This window comes from Apteryx mantelli, chromosome 1 (assembly GCF_036417845.1).
Source record: "Apteryx mantelli isolate bAptMan1 chromosome 1, bAptMan1.hap1, whole genome shotgun sequence".
In the NCBI taxonomy this organism is placed as follows: Eukaryota; Metazoa; Chordata; class Aves; order Apterygiformes; family Apterygidae; genus Apteryx; species Apteryx mantelli.
Genome location: NC_089978.1, coordinates 112,578,578 through 112,599,821, shown reverse-complemented (window position 1 = coordinate 112,599,821; position 21,244 = coordinate 112,578,578). Strand labels below are relative to the sequence as shown.

General features: G+C 36.3%; 1 protein-coding gene across 1 annotated transcript in view; it reads left to right on the top strand.

Annotated features, from left to right (window-relative positions):
• LOC106489410 (multidrug resistance-associated protein 1-like) overlaps positions 1 to 20,950 on the top strand; it is a 37,582-nt gene extending 16,632 nt beyond the window's left edge. Inside the window, exons 13-28 of the mRNA XM_067299780.1 lie at positions 1,362 to 1,538; positions 2,040 to 2,207; positions 3,110 to 3,296; positions 5,098 to 5,167; positions 6,139 to 6,199; positions 7,326 to 7,545; positions 8,024 to 8,178; positions 9,285 to 9,440; positions 10,438 to 10,637; positions 11,463 to 11,589; positions 13,022 to 13,123; positions 14,072 to 14,215; positions 15,905 to 16,063; positions 18,618 to 18,784; positions 19,853 to 20,047; positions 20,527 to 20,950. Of these exons, the coding sequence (XP_067155881.1) occupies positions 1,362 to 1,538; positions 2,040 to 2,207; positions 3,110 to 3,296; positions 5,098 to 5,167; positions 6,139 to 6,199; positions 7,326 to 7,545; positions 8,024 to 8,178; positions 9,285 to 9,440; positions 10,438 to 10,637; positions 11,463 to 11,589; positions 13,022 to 13,123; positions 14,072 to 14,215; positions 15,905 to 16,063; positions 18,618 to 18,784; positions 19,853 to 20,047; positions 20,527 to 20,638 (2,400 nt within the window). The 3' untranslated portion in view covers positions 20,639 to 20,950. The remainder of the gene's footprint in view (positions 1 to 1,361; positions 1,539 to 2,039; positions 2,208 to 3,109; positions 3,297 to 5,097; positions 5,168 to 6,138; positions 6,200 to 7,325; positions 7,546 to 8,023; positions 8,179 to 9,284; positions 9,441 to 10,437; positions 10,638 to 11,462; positions 11,590 to 13,021; positions 13,124 to 14,071; positions 14,216 to 15,904; positions 16,064 to 18,617; positions 18,785 to 19,852; positions 20,048 to 20,526) is intronic.
• The last annotated feature ends 294 nt before the right edge of the window (positions 20,951 to 21,244 follow it).

Here is a 21,244-nt window from a genome sequence, read left to right as displayed (position 1 = left end):
TGCTCAGCTATTTATAATTGTAAAAAGAAACATTCTGGCAATGGAAGCTTCAGTGTTTAGCTTCTTAATCTTGAATCTTCAAAGAAAACAAGTAGCACGGTATCATTTGGTAATGGTGCTAAGTGATTGCACAGTTATTCTCATTTTGTTATAATCTATTATAATTCAGTGCAAAAATCCTAAGTGGTTAAGTCATATATTGAGCCTAAACATTTAATGGTTGCTGGTTTTGAATACCTGTACAAACATGGCCCACTTAGAGCAGCAGTAAACTCATGTAAGAAAATGATTCTCTCTCTTGCAATGGCTTACATGTAGAGAAGATGCAGGATATATAAATAGAGGGGGAAAAGTTGAGCTTTAGTCAGAGTTAGGGTTAAAATATTGGCTCTCTCAGTGGCAGGAAATGCTGTAGCTTAGCTGTTCCTATAGTTAGACAGGGCAATGAAAGTGCCCATCACAAAAACGAATTTAAGGAAGCTTTTATAGGTTATAGATATGCAAAAGCTAACCTCTAATCACAGACTGCAGTAAAAATAATCAAATTACAGTGATCGAGGCAATAAATATCAATTTATAATGATAATATCAGTTAATGAAGTTGCAAGTGGATGTGGCAACACTAAAAAGTGACTCAGCCTTGAAAATAAGTTTAGAACAAGAATCTTCAGTCCTGTGGAAATCTAGTACACTATCCTGTCACTGATAGAGGTGGGGAAAAGGGAACGATGTTGAAGTGTTCCAAAGCTGAGAACAGGAATTAATGGGAAAAAGATGAATGTGTAGAACCTAATAAGGAAGACTTATGCCCAACACGTGTATCTGTATTATTAATTTGTAATAAAATTAATAGACTTTCAAAGGGTATATAGCTTAATGTAAGAAAGGAAGGATCTAGGAGCATTTCCAGTCATCATTTCTGTCCTATAATCTTAATTTCTCCTGGCTGGTGCATTTCACAGCAAGTTAAGTAAAAATATAAACAGTCAAACTGTGCTTTGATATATACCTAATACGGGCCCATTTTGCTGCCTTACTGCATATAAATCTTGCCTTACAATGGATGCTCTTGTTGCTGTCAGTAAGATCTTTTGCTGAAAAAGGCTTTACTCAATGTATGTCCCAACTCTCACTTTTATTCAAAATACATGCTCTCATGAAGCTGTTATACAGGAATGTTCAAAAGATTGTTCTGTATCACCTGGCATGGTCAGAATTTTAACGGTATAGCAATGTCCAAGTTTTGGAAGTAATGACTAGTTACTTGAGATAAAGCTGGAAGAGCAAACATTTTAAAATGCTATTTTTTTTTCATGTGCAGACTGCCAAGTAAGAATTTGTTTCCACTTCTCTTTGTTTAGGGGTCAGTAGCTTATGTTTCTCAGCAGGCTTGGATTCAAAACGCCATTTTACAGGAAAATATTCTCTTTGGCTCAAATCTAAATAGGCCATACTACGAGCAGGTTTTAAAGTCTTGTGCTTTACTCCCAGATTTGGAACAGTTACCGAATGGAGATCAAACAGAGATTGGAGAAAGGGTGAGAATTTGAAGTGTCATAAATGATGCAATAAGCTAATTTATATGCTTTTGTATTTTTATATATGATCCATATGATAACTGACACTGATGACTAATCAGGGCTTAACCAAGTGCACCTAGCCAAACTCTTTAGCTGTCTTTAAACTTAACAAGTTCAAGCAGGAACTCCTATTAATTTTTAAATGGCTCTTTCTTTTACTGAAGTTTTTTGAGTCAGCCCTGTCCTGTTCTCCAGGGTTTCTCTCTATACTGTACCTGTAAATAATAGTTACTTTTTAAATTTGTGAAGTAACTTGCATTAGCTTATTTTGGAATGGGAAGTTAATCAAAGGGCAAACTTTGCTCTTATTACTTGAAAATCCAACTTTTTACCTTTTTATTTTCATATCTGTTCTAAAATTTACTTTGATTACCCGAACAAACTGATGAAGAGATTGAGCGTGACACACTGGTTGTCTTTCGTATTTAAATGTGGAGTATTTTGACTTTCTTTTCTTAGGGTGTCAATATAAGTGGAGGGCAGAAGCAGAGAGTGAGTCTGGCTAGAGCTGTATACAGCAATGCTGATTTGTATCTTCTGGATGACCCCTTATCTGCTGTAGATGTACATGTGGGGAAACATCTTTTTGAGAAGCTAATTGGGCCGTCAGGTCTCCTAAAAAGCAAGGTAAAGTAGGAAGACTTCTTTTCAATTTTGGGGTGGACTGCTTTGTACGATACAAAAGACACAATGAAAGTCTCGGTCATTCTGCAAAAGTTTACCTCTTGCCTATTATGTAGATGACAAGTATTCTGAATAAAGAGACTAAATAAGAGGCATTGCTGATTGTGCCAACTTTGAAGCCTATCAGGGAGACATAACAGAGACCAAAAAAAGATTGAGAGCTGGGATGACCTGGGAAACTGAAAGAGTTATCTAATATTTGGTCTTTGCTCCTTTACTAGCAGATGTTGAGTACTGTGATCTGTGGTCACTCTCAGTGCCTCAGTGCAGTAAATAGCTTATACAAAGAAATGTTTCTTGTTGAACAGAGAAGTTCTTGAGGGAAAGGGGAATCAGAGGGAATAAATTTTCCCAGTTAAAACTGTTAATGTAGGAAGGTAAGATATCTGGTAAAAAAAAAAAAATTCTCTTCAGTGTTATGAATTAATGCAGGTTACTACTGCTGGCTGATGCCTGGAAAACACACAGATTATTTCACAGGTAAATGTCCTTCACTTGCCCTCTCATGCTTCTCCTTTTTCTTAATTTATTTGCTCCATGAATGATAAGTATCTGGCAGAAATAACAGCAGTAATGGTAGACTCCTAAGCAGAATTAATGATGAGGCTATCAAACTAGATGTGTATTAGACTGCAATGAGAAGAGGTAGATACTACAGCTCTTAATTTAAACCATTTCTGGACAAAAGATACTCATTAAGGAACAAGTAAGTACAAGCAATATCAAGCAGCTATAAGAGTAAATGATTTGACATTAGGATTGACAATTAAAGGAGAAATGTAGGCAATGTTTTTAATACATGCTTTATTTTCATATGGAAAAACGGACAACATTCTGTGTTTCAGACTCGTATACTGGTGACACATAACCTAACCCTCTTGCCTCAAACTGATCTTATAATAGTAATGGAAGAAGGCAGGATAAGTCAAATGGGGACTTACCAGGAACTGATTTCAAAGAGAGCTAACTTTGCTGAGCTTACTCAAGTCTTCGCTACAGAGAATAGAAGTGAAGAGACAACCTTAGTGAAGGGTGAGAGAATTTATTTACTATGTTTTCTTAGTAGTTTTCCTTTTCATTCAAGTTTTCAAAAAATATTCCTTCTCCCTTTCCTTGACATGAATAGAATAATTCCTAGAAAACACAGAGCATTCCCCTCTAGGTTTTGATTTAGAATTACAGGTTATAAACTGACATAAAATTCAAGGCATTAATGCCCTGAAATCAAATGGTTTCCCTTTCTACTAAAGGATGTGTGATCAGGCTGCCTTATGTGGCTGTTCTCAACTTCTGCACACGATTTTGGTCATCTGCTAAAGTTACCTGATTCTGCTCAAGCATTTATTATCCAATAAATGACTTTTGAATGCCATCTTGAATGCTGTTTTGAATTAATCTTGCAGTAGGTATCAGCAACAGTGTCCTGTTTTGTATTGGATGCTCCCCATTTCCATCAGTTTAGACTACTGTAATCATGGAGCACAGCATAAAGAGTAGGAGAATATGGTTTGTTTGTAGGAGAAAAAGGAAATGAAGCTTTGTGTACACTTAAGAGATACTTCCAGCCAGCAAGTAACATAAACAAACATAGTACTTAAAAAAAACCATACCTATACACCAGTCATGCTGGTTAGGACTCACCTCATTCCTGTACATGAGTAAATATGTGCTCTTTATAGAGTTGTGGGAAAGAAATAAGTACATTTATAATGCAATTTATTTGACCGTTTTTCACCATTTACTTTAGGAGGAGATGAATTGTGGATACTTTGAGAGAAGTAATCTCTCCACATAATATATAAGTGTCTTATAAAAGAGAAGTGACTCTTCAAATGTTTATAATGCTGGTTTCCAGTTGATTTAGCAATCCTAATTTGAGCCTGTAGCACACAGCACAACCTAGTGGGCTTATTAACTCAATATTGGAGCCAGCACTCTCAAATTTTTGCTGGGGATTGATGGGAAGGAGGGGAAAGACAGAACAGCAAATTTGCAAAATGCAGCAGTGCCTTGGGTGGCTTTTCTGAAGGGATGAAGGTGTGATGTTGCCCTGTAAGGAAGCATGTGTTATGCCTGAAGGGGAGTAAAGAGAGGGAAGGGGGACCAAGGAAATGAGGAGAAACAGCATGGGGAGTGTTGTGATACAAAAGTATACAACAGTACATTCAGTATGGTGAATATATGTAGAAAACATATCTTTGTCTTTACAGATTTGTTGACTTAAATGACATCAATCCTACCCTATTTCTGAAAAAAAGAGTGTTGATTCCTTTTTGTTCATATTAACACATAAGGAACAGCAAGGTGGTCTGCTCAGTTTTCCAGCTATGATGCAAGAATGTTTTGAGATATACAGTAATCTTAATATTCATAGGAAGTCATAATACTTTTCCTAAGCAAGAACAGAATTCCAGAGACTTTGGGCTGCTTTGCTAGCACAATTATTTTTACTTCAGTGAAGTTACAGTAGCAGAAAATGTAGAATTCCACTTCCTTTGCAAATCTTTTTGCAATATCTTTAAGAAATGTTAATTCTGACTCGCTCCTTTTGTATGTTCAAACAACCTATATTGTTTCAAAGTATTTTAAAAGTTATTAACTTCTTCCACTTCATGAAAGAGATTTACTTGCTGTCAGAGTTCTAGCATCTAGTCATAACTTTGTCCATCTTGTGTAGTACCTGTCCCAAGACTAGGGGACTGACTTACAGAATTCATAAATTAAAGTATCCCCATTCATCATGTTGTGCCTTTTTTATTTCTAGCTTCCTGTACTGTACCTATCTACACGTGGTATAATGACTGAAAATATTTTTCTATTTTTTCTGCTATAGTGAGTTCTTCAAAAGAAGAGTGTCAACTAGGAAAGAGTCTGCTACAAAGAGAACTTTTGAAACATAAAGAGTAAGTATTAAATTTTGCCATTACCTAATTGAGGTAATGCTAGAGCGACCCTAAGTGCCTGTACCAAAGGCTTCATGATTATCCTCCACTCTGTAAACATGGGTTAAGACTGAATGCACATTAACAGTTGGATGCAGTGTGTGCATTTGGAGCTCATCTTCTAGCTTAATTTTATACCAAAGGAGTCCAGTTAATGTCCTACATGAGTTCAAGGGCTCCAGTTCATGGGCTGCTTCACTGTGTGAACCAAAGCACATTAAATGGGAATGAAGGGGAGTTTCACTTCAGAAGACCAACTTAAGTCACTGATGTGGACCATAATTCCCTTGCAGCAGTTTAACTTCTTGCTGTATTAACAAGTAGTTTATGCTCTTTGTTTTTCCCTGTAGCATTGATTTATCTTTTTCTACATATAAGACAACCTCCGATCTTTCAAATAGTTGAAAGAACTCCTAGATCAATTTGCAAATCACTGTAGCAGTGTATCTGCAGTGGGGAGTAGAAGATAGTACAAAGCTCCCTAAAGTAGTAGAGACTTGCTAGCAAGCTCTGACAGTGGAAGATACCTGAACTTAATCACTTTGCTCCAGAAGTAGTAGAATTGGGTGTGTCATATAGTAAGCCCTATTTCTGGGCCTAGACTAGGTCTGAGGCCTAAGTCACACCGCACTTACATGCCTTAGAAAAGGGCAGTCTCACATTTCTAGCTCTAGAGTCGCGCTGTGCAGAGCAAGCTCAGTTTTATCTACACATAATGGTATGAGGGATGAAAAGGCCATACCTAGTATTGTCTTTTGATAATAGAGTTATTCTAGCAACATAAATAGAACAGCTGAAGATAGTTTATATCTCCTTAGAAAAAATAGACAAGGTTTTATAGAATGCATTTTTGCTTAGGAATGAACAGATATATTCTTTATATGATGATTCACAAGAAGATCTAAAAGTGTATTTGGCATTCTTGTTTGCAGTCCTTCCGTTGATCAATGGAGAACACACACAAAGAGTAAAGAAAAAGTTGCCACAGGTGGTGTAAGTATCCCTAGTAGAAAAGGCTTTGACATTTCTTTTTTTATACATAGAAGAAAAAAATGTTATTTTGCAGTCGTACCTGCCTGGTTCTTGTTAAGGTTTCCTGACATCTAATTACAGATTTTTAAATCAATCTTTATAAATTTTTGCCAGGTTTTAAGTGTTCAGTGTGAAATTTTCTATTTTGATAATCTGCTACAGGCTGAATTCTTCTGTCAAATCTAGGTCCAGTCTGATTCACATATCTCAGAAAGAGCAAGCTTAAGAAAGCTTATACCTCTATTAGAAAAACATTTTGTCTGCCTCACCTTTAGGAAGTTTTAAAACCTGTGTACTGGAACAGAGAAATTTTGCATGGTAATACTGCCGCAGTATTGTTTTATATTAGAAATGCACTTTCTGCTGTCTCCATTAAAAAATCTGCTAGTTGCTAGGAAGAGGCAAAAGAACAGGTAAAACAGAATGTGGGGAGGGCTAAAACTTTATGGGATGCTATAGCCAAATTAGAATTAAGAGCAGTGAGAAAACAGGAATGAATTTCCAGCAAGAGGATAGAGACAGACACTTGAAGAAAATGAATTTACAGAAGGGAGACAGAAGAGTCTGTGCCAACCAGCATTTTCCTCCAGACCCTGTAATGACTTCTTACCTTTCAGGTAGCCTAGCTGAGTTTCTCCCCATTAGTCTGGGACTACACCAAAGATGAGAATTTTTCTGCTGTCACTAATTCCCTTGGCTCCAGTAGCCCAGAGCAGCAGTTCTAAATTTTCTAGCTCCATTAATGGATGGAATAATATTTGCTTCAACCAAACTGCTCAGGTGTTGCACTCTTGTTTTTTATATAGTTTAAATACATAGAAGATTTTTGAAGTCTGGTACTGAAAAGTATCACAAACAAGCTTGCCTATGATAGGTGTTATTGAACAGCAGAGAGCAGTGGTGAGAGAGGAAACCTCTTTACAGTGTGATTCCGTGTACCTAAGTTATCAGACTTCATTAAGAAATTCTTCAGATTTTTTCTGAAGAATGTAATGTATGCAATTCCCATCATATAATCTATACTTGCCTTCAACAATGGTAATGATTTTTAAGAGTAACTGTTCATGTTCTTTTTTACATATTTTAGATGAAAATGGCAGTTGTTTTGAAATATCTGCAAGCCTTTGACTGGCGATGGGTGTGGCTAACCATAGCTGCTTATTTAGGTCAGAATGCACTAGCTATTGGACAAAATCTGTGGCTTAGCACCTGGACTGCAGAAACAGCAAAAGTTAATGATTTCACAGAATGGAAACAGTTGCGAAATTATAAACTTGGTATCTATAGCCTTTTGGGATTCATGCAAGGTAAGGATGAGTATTTATGACTAATTTCTCTCCATTTGCAAAGTTTATCTACCTGAATGTTTATTACTAAAGAAATAATGCTGGTTGTTTCATGAAGAGAATTGTATACAACAAAGTATAGTTGTTTAACCTGGGAAAGGAGCAGAAGAGATACTCAGCAATGCAGAAGAAAATGCCATTTAATTTTATGTTGTTTCCTGGAACATCCACATCTAACCTCCCTGGCATCTCAGTGGGGGAGGACATTTCGTGTTGGTGTATAGCAGCATGCTAGCTTGAGGGACTTAACTGCAGGAAAGACGTGCTTATGAATTAGTAAGATGTGCTAGCAAAATACAAATATGGGCATTTGTAAAACAAAGGTATGAAGCAGAACTATTGGATTGGTCACTGTGGTGGAAGACAGGGACAGAAACAAGCTCCTCCTCCTTTCCCTCCCTTGCCATTCATACTGTCTTTTTATTTATTTGTTTACAAGGTTTTCTTGTTTGCTGTGGTGCGTATGTGCTCAGCAGGGGATCGCTTTCTGCTTCTCAGGCATTGCATCATCAGATGTTAGACAGTGTATTGCACCTTCCTCTTCAGCATTTTGAAACTAATCCAGTAGGTCAGATCATCAGCAGATTCACAAAGGTAAAGGGAAAACTGATGCATATTTTCAATTTTAAGAAAATGAAGCTTGAGTGACTGCAGATTTAATTCCATTTAGTGTTGCTGAAAAATTAAAAATATCAGAGTAACTGAACGCAATGTTGAGAAATAGAAAGTTACTTCAGTGCATAAGAAGTTATAGAACCGTCTCAAGCCATTTTCATACAAAAATTATCAAAACACATTGTTAGTAGAAGTTACTTAGACCCCATGATCATTAGGGACCCATTCCTCAAACGTCATTTCTGCAGTATGACAAGTTTACCAGAGCTAAACCTGATCTGTTTTTACTTATTTATTTATTTATTTATTTATATTGCTTATTGATGTTTTATTGCATATCACAATCAAATGTTATTGCCAAAAACAGATAATATATCAAATTCAAGTTCTTAGGGGTATACAGACTTGCAGTGAATGTTATTTTCTATTTTGTGGTGTTTTGACTTTAATTGGAATCTTTAACACACAAATGGGTGTTATTAACTGACTTCAGTACTTTCCGTTATCATCGTAAGTAGACTGTTGCACTGCATTACAGACCATTTCAAATACAGTAATTGATGATAGCTGTATTCTCTGAAATAGATTCAAGGGTTGTTATGTCATACACTGGAAGATTAGTTGATTTAGGTTTGACTTCTGAGTCAAGTCTCTATTCTTTGGTTGCAATATATTATAAGCTGGGTTTGAGAAAACTTTATAGTGTACCATAAGGGATTAATAGTATTTCAGTACATTTCTGAATCATTAACAAAAGCACAAAGAAGAGATAAGAGCTGAACTCCCAGTCTGCTTTTCAGTTTAATATGCTTTCTGTAAACTAAATAATATCGATTTCTTTTTGTCTTCACCACACCCTGAGTCAATTTTTTGACATACTATGTCATTTAAAGCTATTGTATCTATTCCAGTATTAGGCAATAACAAAGATCTATTAATACACTTCATTAGGATGTCATTGGGTTTTTTTCCTCCAGTAACTGTTATTGAAGATATTTTAGTCTGATTCCATTTTTAAATGATGCTTCCTTGAAGTCTTTAGTGAAATTTACTCAAAATATTGATTCTTTTGTGCATTGTTACAGGACTTATTTGTAGTGGACGTCCGTTTTCATTACTACTTACGAACTTGGTTAAATTGTACACTAGATGTTATTGGAACCATTCTAGTTATCACATCTGCCTCGCCGCTATTTGTAGTAGTAGTTATTCCGCTGGGATACTTGTATTTTACTATCCAAGTAAGTTCATTAAGCTTTTATAAAGATTTCTAGATATATGTGCATGAAATGTGCAAAACAGTCAAGGGTACAAGTATAAATTACTCCTTATTCTGAAAAACATACAGAACACACCTGAATTTTTTTTCAGAAAAGATCTTCTGGCTTCTTAAAAGGAAATTAGAACACTTCTTGAGTATTCTTTGTAATGTTTGGGAACTTTTAAAAACTTACATTCTTTTCTTTATATTTTCCTTTTTCTTTGGAAGATAGAGTATTGATACAGATCCCACCAACAAATTTGATGAAGTTATCTGACAAAAGTGGGGCATAAAGTTAAAAGCTGAAGAGTAACCCTGAAACAGCATGTGTAAAAATGTAAAAATAAAATGATGCCTAACTTATCTGTGCTATTTATTGTTTGGAGTGTCAGCTACGTTACTGAGAAACCAAAAGAGTGTTTGAGAAAGACTAATGGCTGCAGTCCTGTTTCTTGTTGTTCAGAGTATGGTCTGTGATTAAGGGAGTCTGGAATAAAATAAGATCATAGATGAAGGAAAAGAGTGTGTGGATTCAGTCTTTGTTAAGGAGTTTAAATACAGGCATCATTACATAAAGAAATAAAAGCTGATTTTTCACCTGAGTAAGAAACAGAGCATTCTGATTTAAAAGCTTACAAAATTTTGTTTGGTTGTTACATACCTCCGGTGATATGGCACATCCTATAGAGCTGGAAATAATTTTCTCTTATTTCAGCTTTGGCAGTAATTTACCTAAATCACTATATTGCGGTTATGTCAGCATTGCAATGTTACTATTCCCAAAACAGACTTTTTTCTGTGTTGTCTGTAAATAACTTCTTTTCTTTGTAGATACTTCCAACTTTTTCATATTCAAAATTTACAAGAATAACTTAGAGGTTTAAAAAAATGGAAAAAATGTTGCAAGTGTTTAAAACAACATAAAAGAAACTTTAGCAACTTAAAACCTGTCTCTCTCTTCTGTATTGTTTTATTAGCGCTACTACATAGCGAGTTCACGGCAGATTCGACGACTAGCTGGAGCATCACATTCTCCTGTGATCTCCCACTTCAGTGAGACTCTCTTAGGGGGATCAACAATTCGAGCATTTGGCCACCAGGAAAGATTCATTAGAAAAAATAATGATGTGGTGTATGAGAACTTGATTTACTTCTACAATAACATCATCTCAAACAGGTACTTTACAGCAGTTCTGCATCTCTGACTGTGGCCTTTCTATACAATTCCACAGCTAAGTGTTTAGTTTCAGTCAGATTAAACCCACTGAGAAAGAGAAGAAAGGACAAGAGCAATTTATCCATCACTCTTCGTAATGAATGCATAGATTATGTTTAAGCATTAGGATGAATTTTTTGCATACCAGAGACTAGCAAATTTATGGAAAATGTGCATGCGCTGCCTAGGATGAGAACATTTCCGAAAAAATAAAGGTGTACAGCTAGTTCCTGGACATGGGCTGTACTACATTTCAACTAACAGTTCCTCTTACAAATTTATGACAAGTCTAATTTGTATTTCAGTAGGTCATGTGGAAGTACCTTGGTGTCTGTACCGACAGTATAGATATGTCTTGAAAGTTAAATCCCAGGTCTGAGGAAATAAGTGCATTTCCCCTTCCTGCTTTGTCATGCAGTACATTGAATCACATGCAGTTACAGGCAGAGGTTAGTGAAGAGGGGATTTTCCATTCTGATTTTCATTCATATACCTGAATCTTTTTAAGGTAGGAAGAGTAGGAAAGCAGTGTGACTAATGAAAGGCAGACTGGGCAGGATTCAAAAGACCTGCTTTTTTTTCCCCAGCTGTGCTAGTAGTTCACAGATTACTTTATATCTGTCATATTCCTTCCCCAATCCCTCAGTAAAATAGGAATGGTAATTCTCATTTTGTAAAGCAGGTTGAGAGACTGATCTCAAAGAGTCTTTATATTCACTATTTGTTTATATACCATAAAAAATTCTGTAGATAATTCACTTTTTTCCCTGTCTTGATTTACTACAGGTGGCTATCTGTCAGGCTTGAATTTCTAGGCAGTTTAATGGTGTTCTTTGCTGCACTGTTTGTAGTACTGGCTGGAAATACAGTGAATTCTTCTACAGTGGGTTTATCCATATCGTATGCTCTAAATGTAAGTAATGGTATAGTTTTGGTGTTCCTACTCTGTTAGATATGAAAAGGGAAGAATGCAAATGACAAAGTTGAGTAGATGAACATGTACATCAGTGACATCAGTGAAATTGAATCTCATGGGCAGAACAGAATTTTTCTTTGAATTCCATTAATTCCAGGAAGCTTAATAGTTATTTATCCACTTCTGAATTTAAATGAAAGAATACTTATTAAAACATGCTTAAAATAAGGTTAATCCAACTATGTGTGGTTTACTTTTAAGTGTTTTATTAAATCAGTAATAGGAAAGAAGTTTGAGCATGTTCAAATGTCATTCATATTTGATTTCTTGTTCTTGCTAACTAACTTACCTAATGCTGTGTGGGAATGCTTACTTAAAAGTTTACTAGAGTCATTTACTTTGGCATCATGCCTGTAAAAGTAATATGTGAGAGCCACAGTTGGAAGGTGTCCTATAATAAGGTAAGATTTACTGGTGAACAGCTAATTAAAATAGGCTTAAATATTATATACACAAAAAGTAAGCATCCAAAGTTTCTTTAATCTTAGGAGCCTAGTGGTGGGCAGATTCCCACTATGGTATGTGCTTAACAAACATCACTGGCATATACTAACTAATAAAAATTTGAAACAAAATTTGCCAGGCAATAGTAGTGGCATATCCACATCTCCTCCAACTCACAAGAGTTCCATTTTTCATTATTCAGAGACGGAACAATCTCCTTTATATCACCAAATATTCAGTGATGGCAGTCACAGGTACTGCAGGATTTTTCACCTTCCTCTGTTTTATGTCAAATTGACACCATTCTTTGGTTGGTTACCTATGGCATCTCAAAACAGTTGACTCTTAAGAATTCTTCTGGCTCACTTTTTTCCTTTTGAAGTGTGAATATTTAACCACAAAACTGTTACTACTCCATTATACTGAGGTGATACCACTTCTGTCTGCAGAAGCATTTTCAATTCTTGAAAACAAAAATTTTGGCAGACATAATAGACCAGATTAATATCTGTGTTCTAGATTCTTTGTTCTGCATTGCTAACTTACTTTAGGGAATAGTACAATAATGTATCCACAAGATGGGCCATATATGACCTTCCTTTCAACATATTGTACAATTACAGGGCACTTTATGTTGATCCTGAAATGTTTTCAGATCTCTGGAGGTGTTACACTGGTGAAAAGTACAATAGCCATTGGGCTGTCTTGACAGGAGACAAGAAGTGCTCAGAGCAACATTGAGATCACTGATTCCTAAATGATAGTTCATTTGGCAGGCCATAATTTTCTGTATACTTTTTGGCTTCCTCAGTTAAGCATCCAGCCTTATGAATTGATTAAATTCAAGGTAAGTTTTGAAATTCACTATTCTCTATTCTAGTAGAGTCAATTTTTTACATTCTACAATGCATTTTTTTTCCCCCAGATAATTCAGAGTCTAAATTTTTGGGTGCGTAAAGCATGTGAAATTGAGACCAATGCAGTTTCAATTGAAAGAGTTTGTGAATACGCAAAAATGGATAAAGAGGTGAGCATTCTTTCTGAGAAGGTAAATAAAATATTTAATTTGCATGCATAGAAAATTACTAATGTATATTGAATTTAATATTGGCAAGCAGTAATAGCAGGTTATAATTTGCTATTGCATACTTTCTCAAAATTTTTACATGAGAATAATGTGTAGCTTCTTAAATATATTTATTGTACTTGCAGTTTTGCTTCTGTTCTGACAAATACATTTCTTGGCATCCTTCTTAGCAGTCACTTTTGTAATGAGACTAAGCTAGCCACAGCTCAGATAAACTCTCTTGGATACATGCAATCAAGAGGAACATTTTAAGGGGGGGAAGACAGGGAAGAGAGGCCTGCCAGACCCCTCACTATTACTAATCTAATGGCTGGAGAGACATTTCTTTCAAAGCAATTGGCCTTGGTTATTGTGCTTTTCTGAGCGTAGAGCCTGTATCAAGTAGAGAGACCAAGAGCCTTGGTCTGTCTCAAACATATCCCTTTTCTTTCTCTTCGTTCTCTTCTACCCTTTTCCAGTTTTTCCTGTTTCTTTACCTTTGTTCACATCTTTCTGTTGTCTCCTTCTCTACTTTTTTTGGGGAAAAAAAAAGTTTCTTGTAAATTGTGCATTTTAAATGTCTGGGAGGTTAGGCATCTGATAACATTCAGTTCCAGGCCTGTGAATCGACTGAACAGATACCAGACCATTAGCAGCGATCCAGTTAAACTCAGCTGACTTTCAAAATGAATACATATGATGTTCATTTCTGAGGCGGGGGGAATCAGTTTGAATGTTATTGCCATCCAGTGTCCATTAAAATAATTGACTTCTTCCTCCCTTATATTGCATTGGAATTATTCTAACCTACTTGGATTTTTAGAGTTGCATATCATTTTCCCAGTGTTTTTAGTTGACTTGTAACACGTTTACTGTCATGTACTGAAACATCAATGGTTTTAATTCCAGGAACCCTGGATTATGTCGAAAAGGCCACCCATGGGCTGGCCCGAGAGAGGCATAGTAGAGTTTATTAACTACAAGGCTCAGTACAGAAAAGATCTTGGTTTAGCCCTGAACAATGTCTCTTTCCAGACACGGAGTAAAGAGAAGGTATTGTATATAATAAGAAATAAATCAGACATACAAACTTCTATTCCTCCACTTTCTACTTCAAAAAGATTCCATATGAGAAGACTCCAATACTATATATAGCAAGATTATGTTGAACAGGGAAAATGTTAAGTGGAGGAGACATTAAAGAAAGACAAATGGGAAGAGGAAAAGTATTTTCTTCTACTCACTGTAAGAAACTGGCATAATGTTTTATTTCCCCACACACACTGACTGGGGAAGAATCTCTTTGAATCTGAGATAAATGTTTACTTAACTTTCAGTTAGTTGGAAAAAAATGCGTAGGGGAAAGGTGTTACCAGAAATGCTTTTTAGAATTTTCACTATGTAATAATTAAGGCGATCAAAATTCAAAAAATTCTTTCTGAGTGTAAATACAGCTTCATAAGCTCTCTAAACTGCTATTTTAGAATTAGTCACGTAGTGGCTGGAAAAAGCAGAGCCTACATTTGCCATTACAAGAGACCAGATGGCTAACTGCTATGGAGTGACTTAGGTCCATTGATGTAGAATCATAAGAATGGAAGGGATCACTTGAGTCAGAATGCTGTCCCTTAGTATCAAAGGTACCCATATCATACAAACTTGTCTTTCTTGACCTCGTCAGACGCTAATGTCTTTTTGCTTGTAGTACTCTAACTGTAGTAGTATTCCTGACCTTCTCTGCACTAATAGTTGGAAGTCTTTTTGCTAGTTCACAGCCAGCTTATACCTTTTGGTCTTTCAGTAAAGCTCCACCAATTTATACTGACCCCATGGTTAGACAGATTTATAATGACTGCCTTTAAATTCCAGTTAGTACTTTAGACTGATTGTCCAATCCTGTGATAGATCAAATGCCTCACACTGAGCTGATACAGCCAAGTCATTTTTAAGAACAAAATGGAAAAAAGTCTGCTGTATTTGTTTATGCCAAGCTACTGCATGTTTTAAGATGAGGCTGAAACTAAATTGTAGATCTTTTTCTGAGCCTTAGTGGCTGCAGAGGTGAAGCTATTCATGAGAATGGCATCTCAGCAGTGTTAGTGTTAGAGAGTGGCAGCCTAATAGTGTTAGATAGGGGGAAATGTGGACTGGTCTCAGTTCCATGCTGCTTTAGTGCCTGTATGAAAAGGTGACCTTTAGACCATGTGATCCTAAGGTGATGCTTCTGAGGAGCACTTTCCTCTCAGAAGAGTGGATATTCACATTCCTGATTAGATTTTTCCAACTGAATTTAGCAGTTTTAAGAAGGATTCAAATTTGAAACTCAACTTGTTGTCCATTGTGTTGAATATTTATTTAGAGAAATATGCTGCCAGATTAGTGCTAATCAGCTTTGGGTTTGGGATCAAGGAACACAGCATGAGACCTTGTTGGGAGTCATTGGTTTGAGCTCAAGAGTGCTAGACAAAAGAAAGGGGAAAAAGAAGGGTCTCCCTCTGAACCAGGCATAGGCTGTACAGCTTCTGAGGGAGAACTGTGATTCTGAGCCAAGTGGCCCAAAAGTGAGTTTTAAACAGTCCTATATACCAAGTTTTTTAACATAGTTTTATCCACCTACAATATTGCATGTCGGTTAAAAAAAAGTTTTGAACTGAAAGTTGAAACTGAACTTACAAATCATTTTTCATGTACAACACATAGTATAGGATGTTATAGTCTTTATCAGAAATGTTTCTATTCCAGGTTGGAATCGTTGGAAGAACAGGAGCTGGTAAATCAACACTCACAAATTGCTTGTTTAGAGTTCTAGAAGGATCTGGAGGCAAAATAATTATTGATGGAATTGATATATCCACTATTGGACTCCATGACCTACGTGGAAATCTTAACATTATTCCACAGGTGAGATCTGTTTTTAGAGATAGCTATTATGCAGTTGACTGACGCGAGACATTTAATGTTTTGTGAGAAATTATGAGTCCAAAGATTGCCAAGAGGCAGGGGCATAAAACTCAAATAGTATTTTACTGATCTTTGAAAACAGATTCTGTACTGGCCTATCAGGTTTTAGAACTAAATATTTGAGTCTCAGCTTTTTGATTAGACTAAATCCTAACTACTGCTGGCATAATGCTATCCTGAAAAAGTCACATCTGTGTGTTGGCATTAATGTGGAAGAAGCCTTGAAACAGGTGAGACCACAAGTGTGACATTAGGTCTTATTAGGCCAGGTTTAGTTTTAGAGTCTTAACTGTAATAACTAACTCACTCATGTGTTTTCCAGAATCTGTAGGTGTATAGCTACATATGGTGTTTTCAAGTCTTACCTGGAGGCAAAGATATTTAAAAATAACTATATGAGTCTCTGAAGAATTTAGGGAATAAAGTGATGAATAGATTACATGAGTCATGTATACGTATTTAAGTTAATCCATTATGGTCTGTCATGCGGAGTTGTCCCTGCTTACTTCAGAACAGGGCAGAAAACTAAGATCAGTTCACATATCATTAGGATTCTTGTTACACTGCTAATCTGACTTACTTACTTTTGAAATACCCTAATAGAAAATAAAATCTAGAACACAAATTTAATGGTCACCTGGAGAGACTTTTCACATGTTCTCCGAGTGCCATTACTACAAATGTATCTGTATGGGTGATGTTGATGTAACTTGCATTAAGTTTATATGACTCTTTCCATAGGAAGTTCTGTTTTCTTTTAACTTTTCTGAACTTTTTACCCTGTCAATGTATTTCCTGTGCCTCTACCATAGACTGTGCAGGGAGAGGAGGCTAGGGGAAGCATATTTAAACCAAAAGAGTTTGGGTGTTTCACAGAATGAGCTGATTAGGAAAAAAAGTACTTTATCTCTCCAAATTCTTGGATGCTCTTCCTTTGAGAAATTTATATGCTGAAGGGAAGGATAAATTTACGGTTGTCATGGTATAACTTTTGGGTCAGAAATGAGAATATTAACCTGAATTTAGTTATGCTGCAAGACTGCAAAATACAGCAATTCACACAAGCTCAATAGTAACATTTTTCTTTAATCAGCTAATGATCTAAGAATTTGCACAACATGTGCAGCAGTTGTAAGCTACACAGTTTTTCCTCAACTGCAGTTGCAGGTGTGACTTACTGTGAATGGTGTATATTGGATCCAGATCAAGGCAACTAAACTGAGAGCAGGTACAGAAAAGCTGAGTCAACCAGCAAGCTGGGAACAGATAAGGAAACCAGAACTGGAAGGGTGGAAAAATGGAGACTAGAGCTTATGACGAGTAGATGGAGTCCAGAGTGTGAAACTGGGTAGGCAAGGAGAGTGGAACTAGATGAAGAGGAAAGTCTGGGACAGAAAAAAAGTCAAGGCTAGATGCTAGAACTTTCAGTGTGCACATACTTGTTCAGATTCTGTAGTATAATCAAATACATCTCATACAATTTTGAACAATCATAATAAAGTATAGATTAGCAGGTTACCTTTATGATGATCTAATGCAAGGAACATGAAAATTAAATTAAGAATGTGCACAAGATCTCACACCATTGTAACTTAGTTGTTTTTAGTCACCTGACTATCTTAAAATTATCACTGTTCCTCTTGCATGTAACTTGCTAGCAGACATTACTAGCCCTTTACAGTCTACACATTGGGTTACAACCCACTCTTACTGCCTTTTGTCAAGATGTCTGTTCACTGCCTCTGAAAATAGCACTTATGTTTATAATGTGTGCAGGTGTTCATATGTTGCCGAGCAGAGACGTTTTAAATTCATCTTCTTAAGAAAAAATGTTTTATATGTACACACAAAGGTGTTCAAACATGATTAAGACAGTAGACACAAGCTTTCACTAGTCGGGAAGTGCTGGAGGTGACTCATATCCTCATTTGTGCCCCAGCTGGGCATTTACTAGTCTACATGTACTTTTCCAGACATTCCTTACTCTATTCAGTAAACAGAAGCAAGTGATGCTCATTGAATAAACATTTATACAATAACTGGTCTAGTTCTCATTGTTGAATGTTACCTTTCCCATAGGAAATGAAGAAAATTTGACTTAAAATCGTAGCCTTCTAATTTTTCTTAATAGTGCTCATGAATGTAGTATCCAGTATCCAGCTTCATAAACTTGCCAATACTACTATTTTCCTATGTTGTCTCAGCTACTAGATGTTGGGCAGATCTCCAGTCAGCCCTTGAACTGGTAGCACAAAATAAATATGTATGAGAAATCTTTTGCTGTCCGCTTTTCACACTGATAAAGAACAGAGCATGTTCAGACCCCCATGTGATTTCATCTTTTCATCCACCAGCTTCAAAATACTACAATTTCTCTTGCAAAGCTCCATTTCCAAAGTGATTTGTTCCAGTTCCCCAAGTTAACGTAAGGATTTATGACAGATTTCTTTAGGTCTGTGTTGGAATTGTGTACTCAAATTTTGCTCTTATTTAGGATCCCGTCTTGTTTTCTGGGACATTGCAGTCAAATTTGGATCCACTTGAAAAACATTCCGACCTCGAACTGTGGGAGGCACTGGAACTGTGCAACTTAAAAGATTTTGTTCAGTCGCTCCCAAAGAAACTCCTTCATGAGATTTCAGAAGGTGGTGAAAACCTCAGGTATACCAACAAGCAAGTTCTCTTGCACTATTTCCTGACAGTGTAAAACTATGTCTTACTTCAGGACAATTTGCTTCAGAAAATACCAGTATAAAAATGACACTCCTCCCTTCATTCTAAGTAGAAGTATTCTGGTAGTAAGAGTTTCTTTGAGGTGGCCAGCTGATGACAGCTGTGCAATGTCCTATGGCCAGACCTATGTGGGTGGCTAGGGAAGTGGTCCGCTCTGGGCTCAAGTGCCTAAGTGGTGGGCAAGTGTGTGAGAGGCATTCATGCACCAGCTGACAATACTTGGATAGAAAAGTGTTGCCATACAAACAACTGGAAAGAAGGCAAAGCTCCAAAGAGCTTGTTCCTTTGCCTTATTTGCTTAAGCAAAGCAACTCAGTTTTTCCTTCTAGAGCAATATGACCGCAGATATGCGGGGAAGGAGACACTTGACATAGATGGACTCTAAACTCTAGGAGACACGCATACTGACACACTGAAGCTTTCAGCAGCAAAGGGGCAGACCAGAATTTAACAGTGTAAGAAAATTGTAATAGTAATCATAAGAGTTTAAGTATAGCAGACTATACTGAATATTAACTTGAATTTTTAGGACAGATCATTTTCAGGAAGCAGTTTCTAGGAGGCATACACCAAAGTAAACATTCATAAGAGTATCAAAACTCTTACCTTGAGCATCCCTTATTTAAGAAGTGGTTTAGCTATCAGTCCGGCTTATTCAGAGTCCCCGTTATAACGTGAATATAGAAGTTGAGGGCAAGACCAGATTTATGCTACGAAGTTTTGCAAGTATACATTGTTTTTAAAAGTCACACGTTAACTATTATTGGTATGCTGAGCATGAAAAAAAAATAAAAAAACTTCCAAAATGAGGTGAACATATTTCACCCATCTTTTTAATGTATAAAGTGTGGTTAATGAAGACAGAACAGATGATACACTCCATCCTAGTTTCAACTTTAAATCAACTCAAATGCCTGAGATTTAGTAGTGAGGAAAAAGTTGTTCTCGTCTTCCTCAAAGTGCCTAACCTGACCTTCTCAAATGTATTTTTAACAGTGTTGGGCAGAGGCAGCTGGTCTGTCTTGCCCGTGTTTTGCTACGAAAGACAAAAATCCTGGTCTTAGATGAGGCGACAGCTTCTGTTGATACGGAAACGGATAACTTGGTGCAATCCACCATCAGAAGAGAGTTTTACAACTGCACAATACTAACTATAGCCCACAGGTTACATACAATCATGGATTCAGAGAGGTAAGTTTTGATAGACCATTTTAAAAACGTGTGGCTTCCTTTAAACACATTGGTTTTCAGACCTACTAAATTTGACAGCCCTAACACTTTTTTACCTCAGTGGCTTTGTACCCATACAATCCAAGGTATCATGAAAGACCTGTGCATTGATGTTAAGTACTGCTAATCTGTGTTTTGTTTCTCTCTTCTAATCACAGAAGGAATTTAACCTTTCCCCCCCTAAGGTACACTAAAACCATGTAACTTACTAGAATAAATAGACTACACTACAGAATTTTCACGAACTGAGCAAAAAATCCATTTTCAAAAGGTTTTTTAAATGTAGAAATTCCTAGCTTTAGGAACAGATGAATTACCTAATGCAGAGAGATTTCTTCTAAATCAGAGTTCCAATTAACAGATACCTGTAGTAGGACTGGAAAAGATGGTTGAACAGCTCATTTTTCCTCTCTCATAATTTTTCTACTTTTGCATTGTAGAGTGCTTGTTCTGGACGCAGGAAGAATTCTAGAATTTGATACACCACATAATTTGTTACAACAGAAAGGTGCTTTTTCTGAAATGGTTGCAGAGGCTGGGATAACAAAATAAGGGAACCTAATGAATGAATTCTTAATAAAGACAAGAATTCTTTACTCCAGTAAACACTCTAGGGATATGTGGTATTCCTGATGTTATAAAACAGACTAGCTTCCCTGAAGGTTCCTCCCATTGCTATTATTTACTACACCTGAAATTTGTATATATTGATCAGGTTTCTTAAAATAACTTTTCTTTTTGTCTTTTTATACGAACCACTTACTTTGATCATACTGGCACTGGAATAATGTAATGAAACAATGATTTTTATGGCATGTTTTAAATGTTGCACTAGCAAAGACAGACTAAAAATAAATCTTGCTGTTCACACAAGTCACTAGTCTCTATCCTTGTTTCTAATTAAAAAAGGGTACATAATTAAATTGCTTGGACATAATGCTGATTGATTTAGTAAATACATTCTTATCATGACCTTATTAAAAAACAAGAATGTTTATTTTATTGACACGCAGGCTGATATCACTTGGTGCTGATTTTTAGGACATGCATAATTGCACATATATTTTGGTGTAGATTTTAGTGCAAATCTTAACACTGATTAGAGTAGCAGGACAGGTTATGCACATTTACTGAAAGTGTCAGTTAAACATACATATA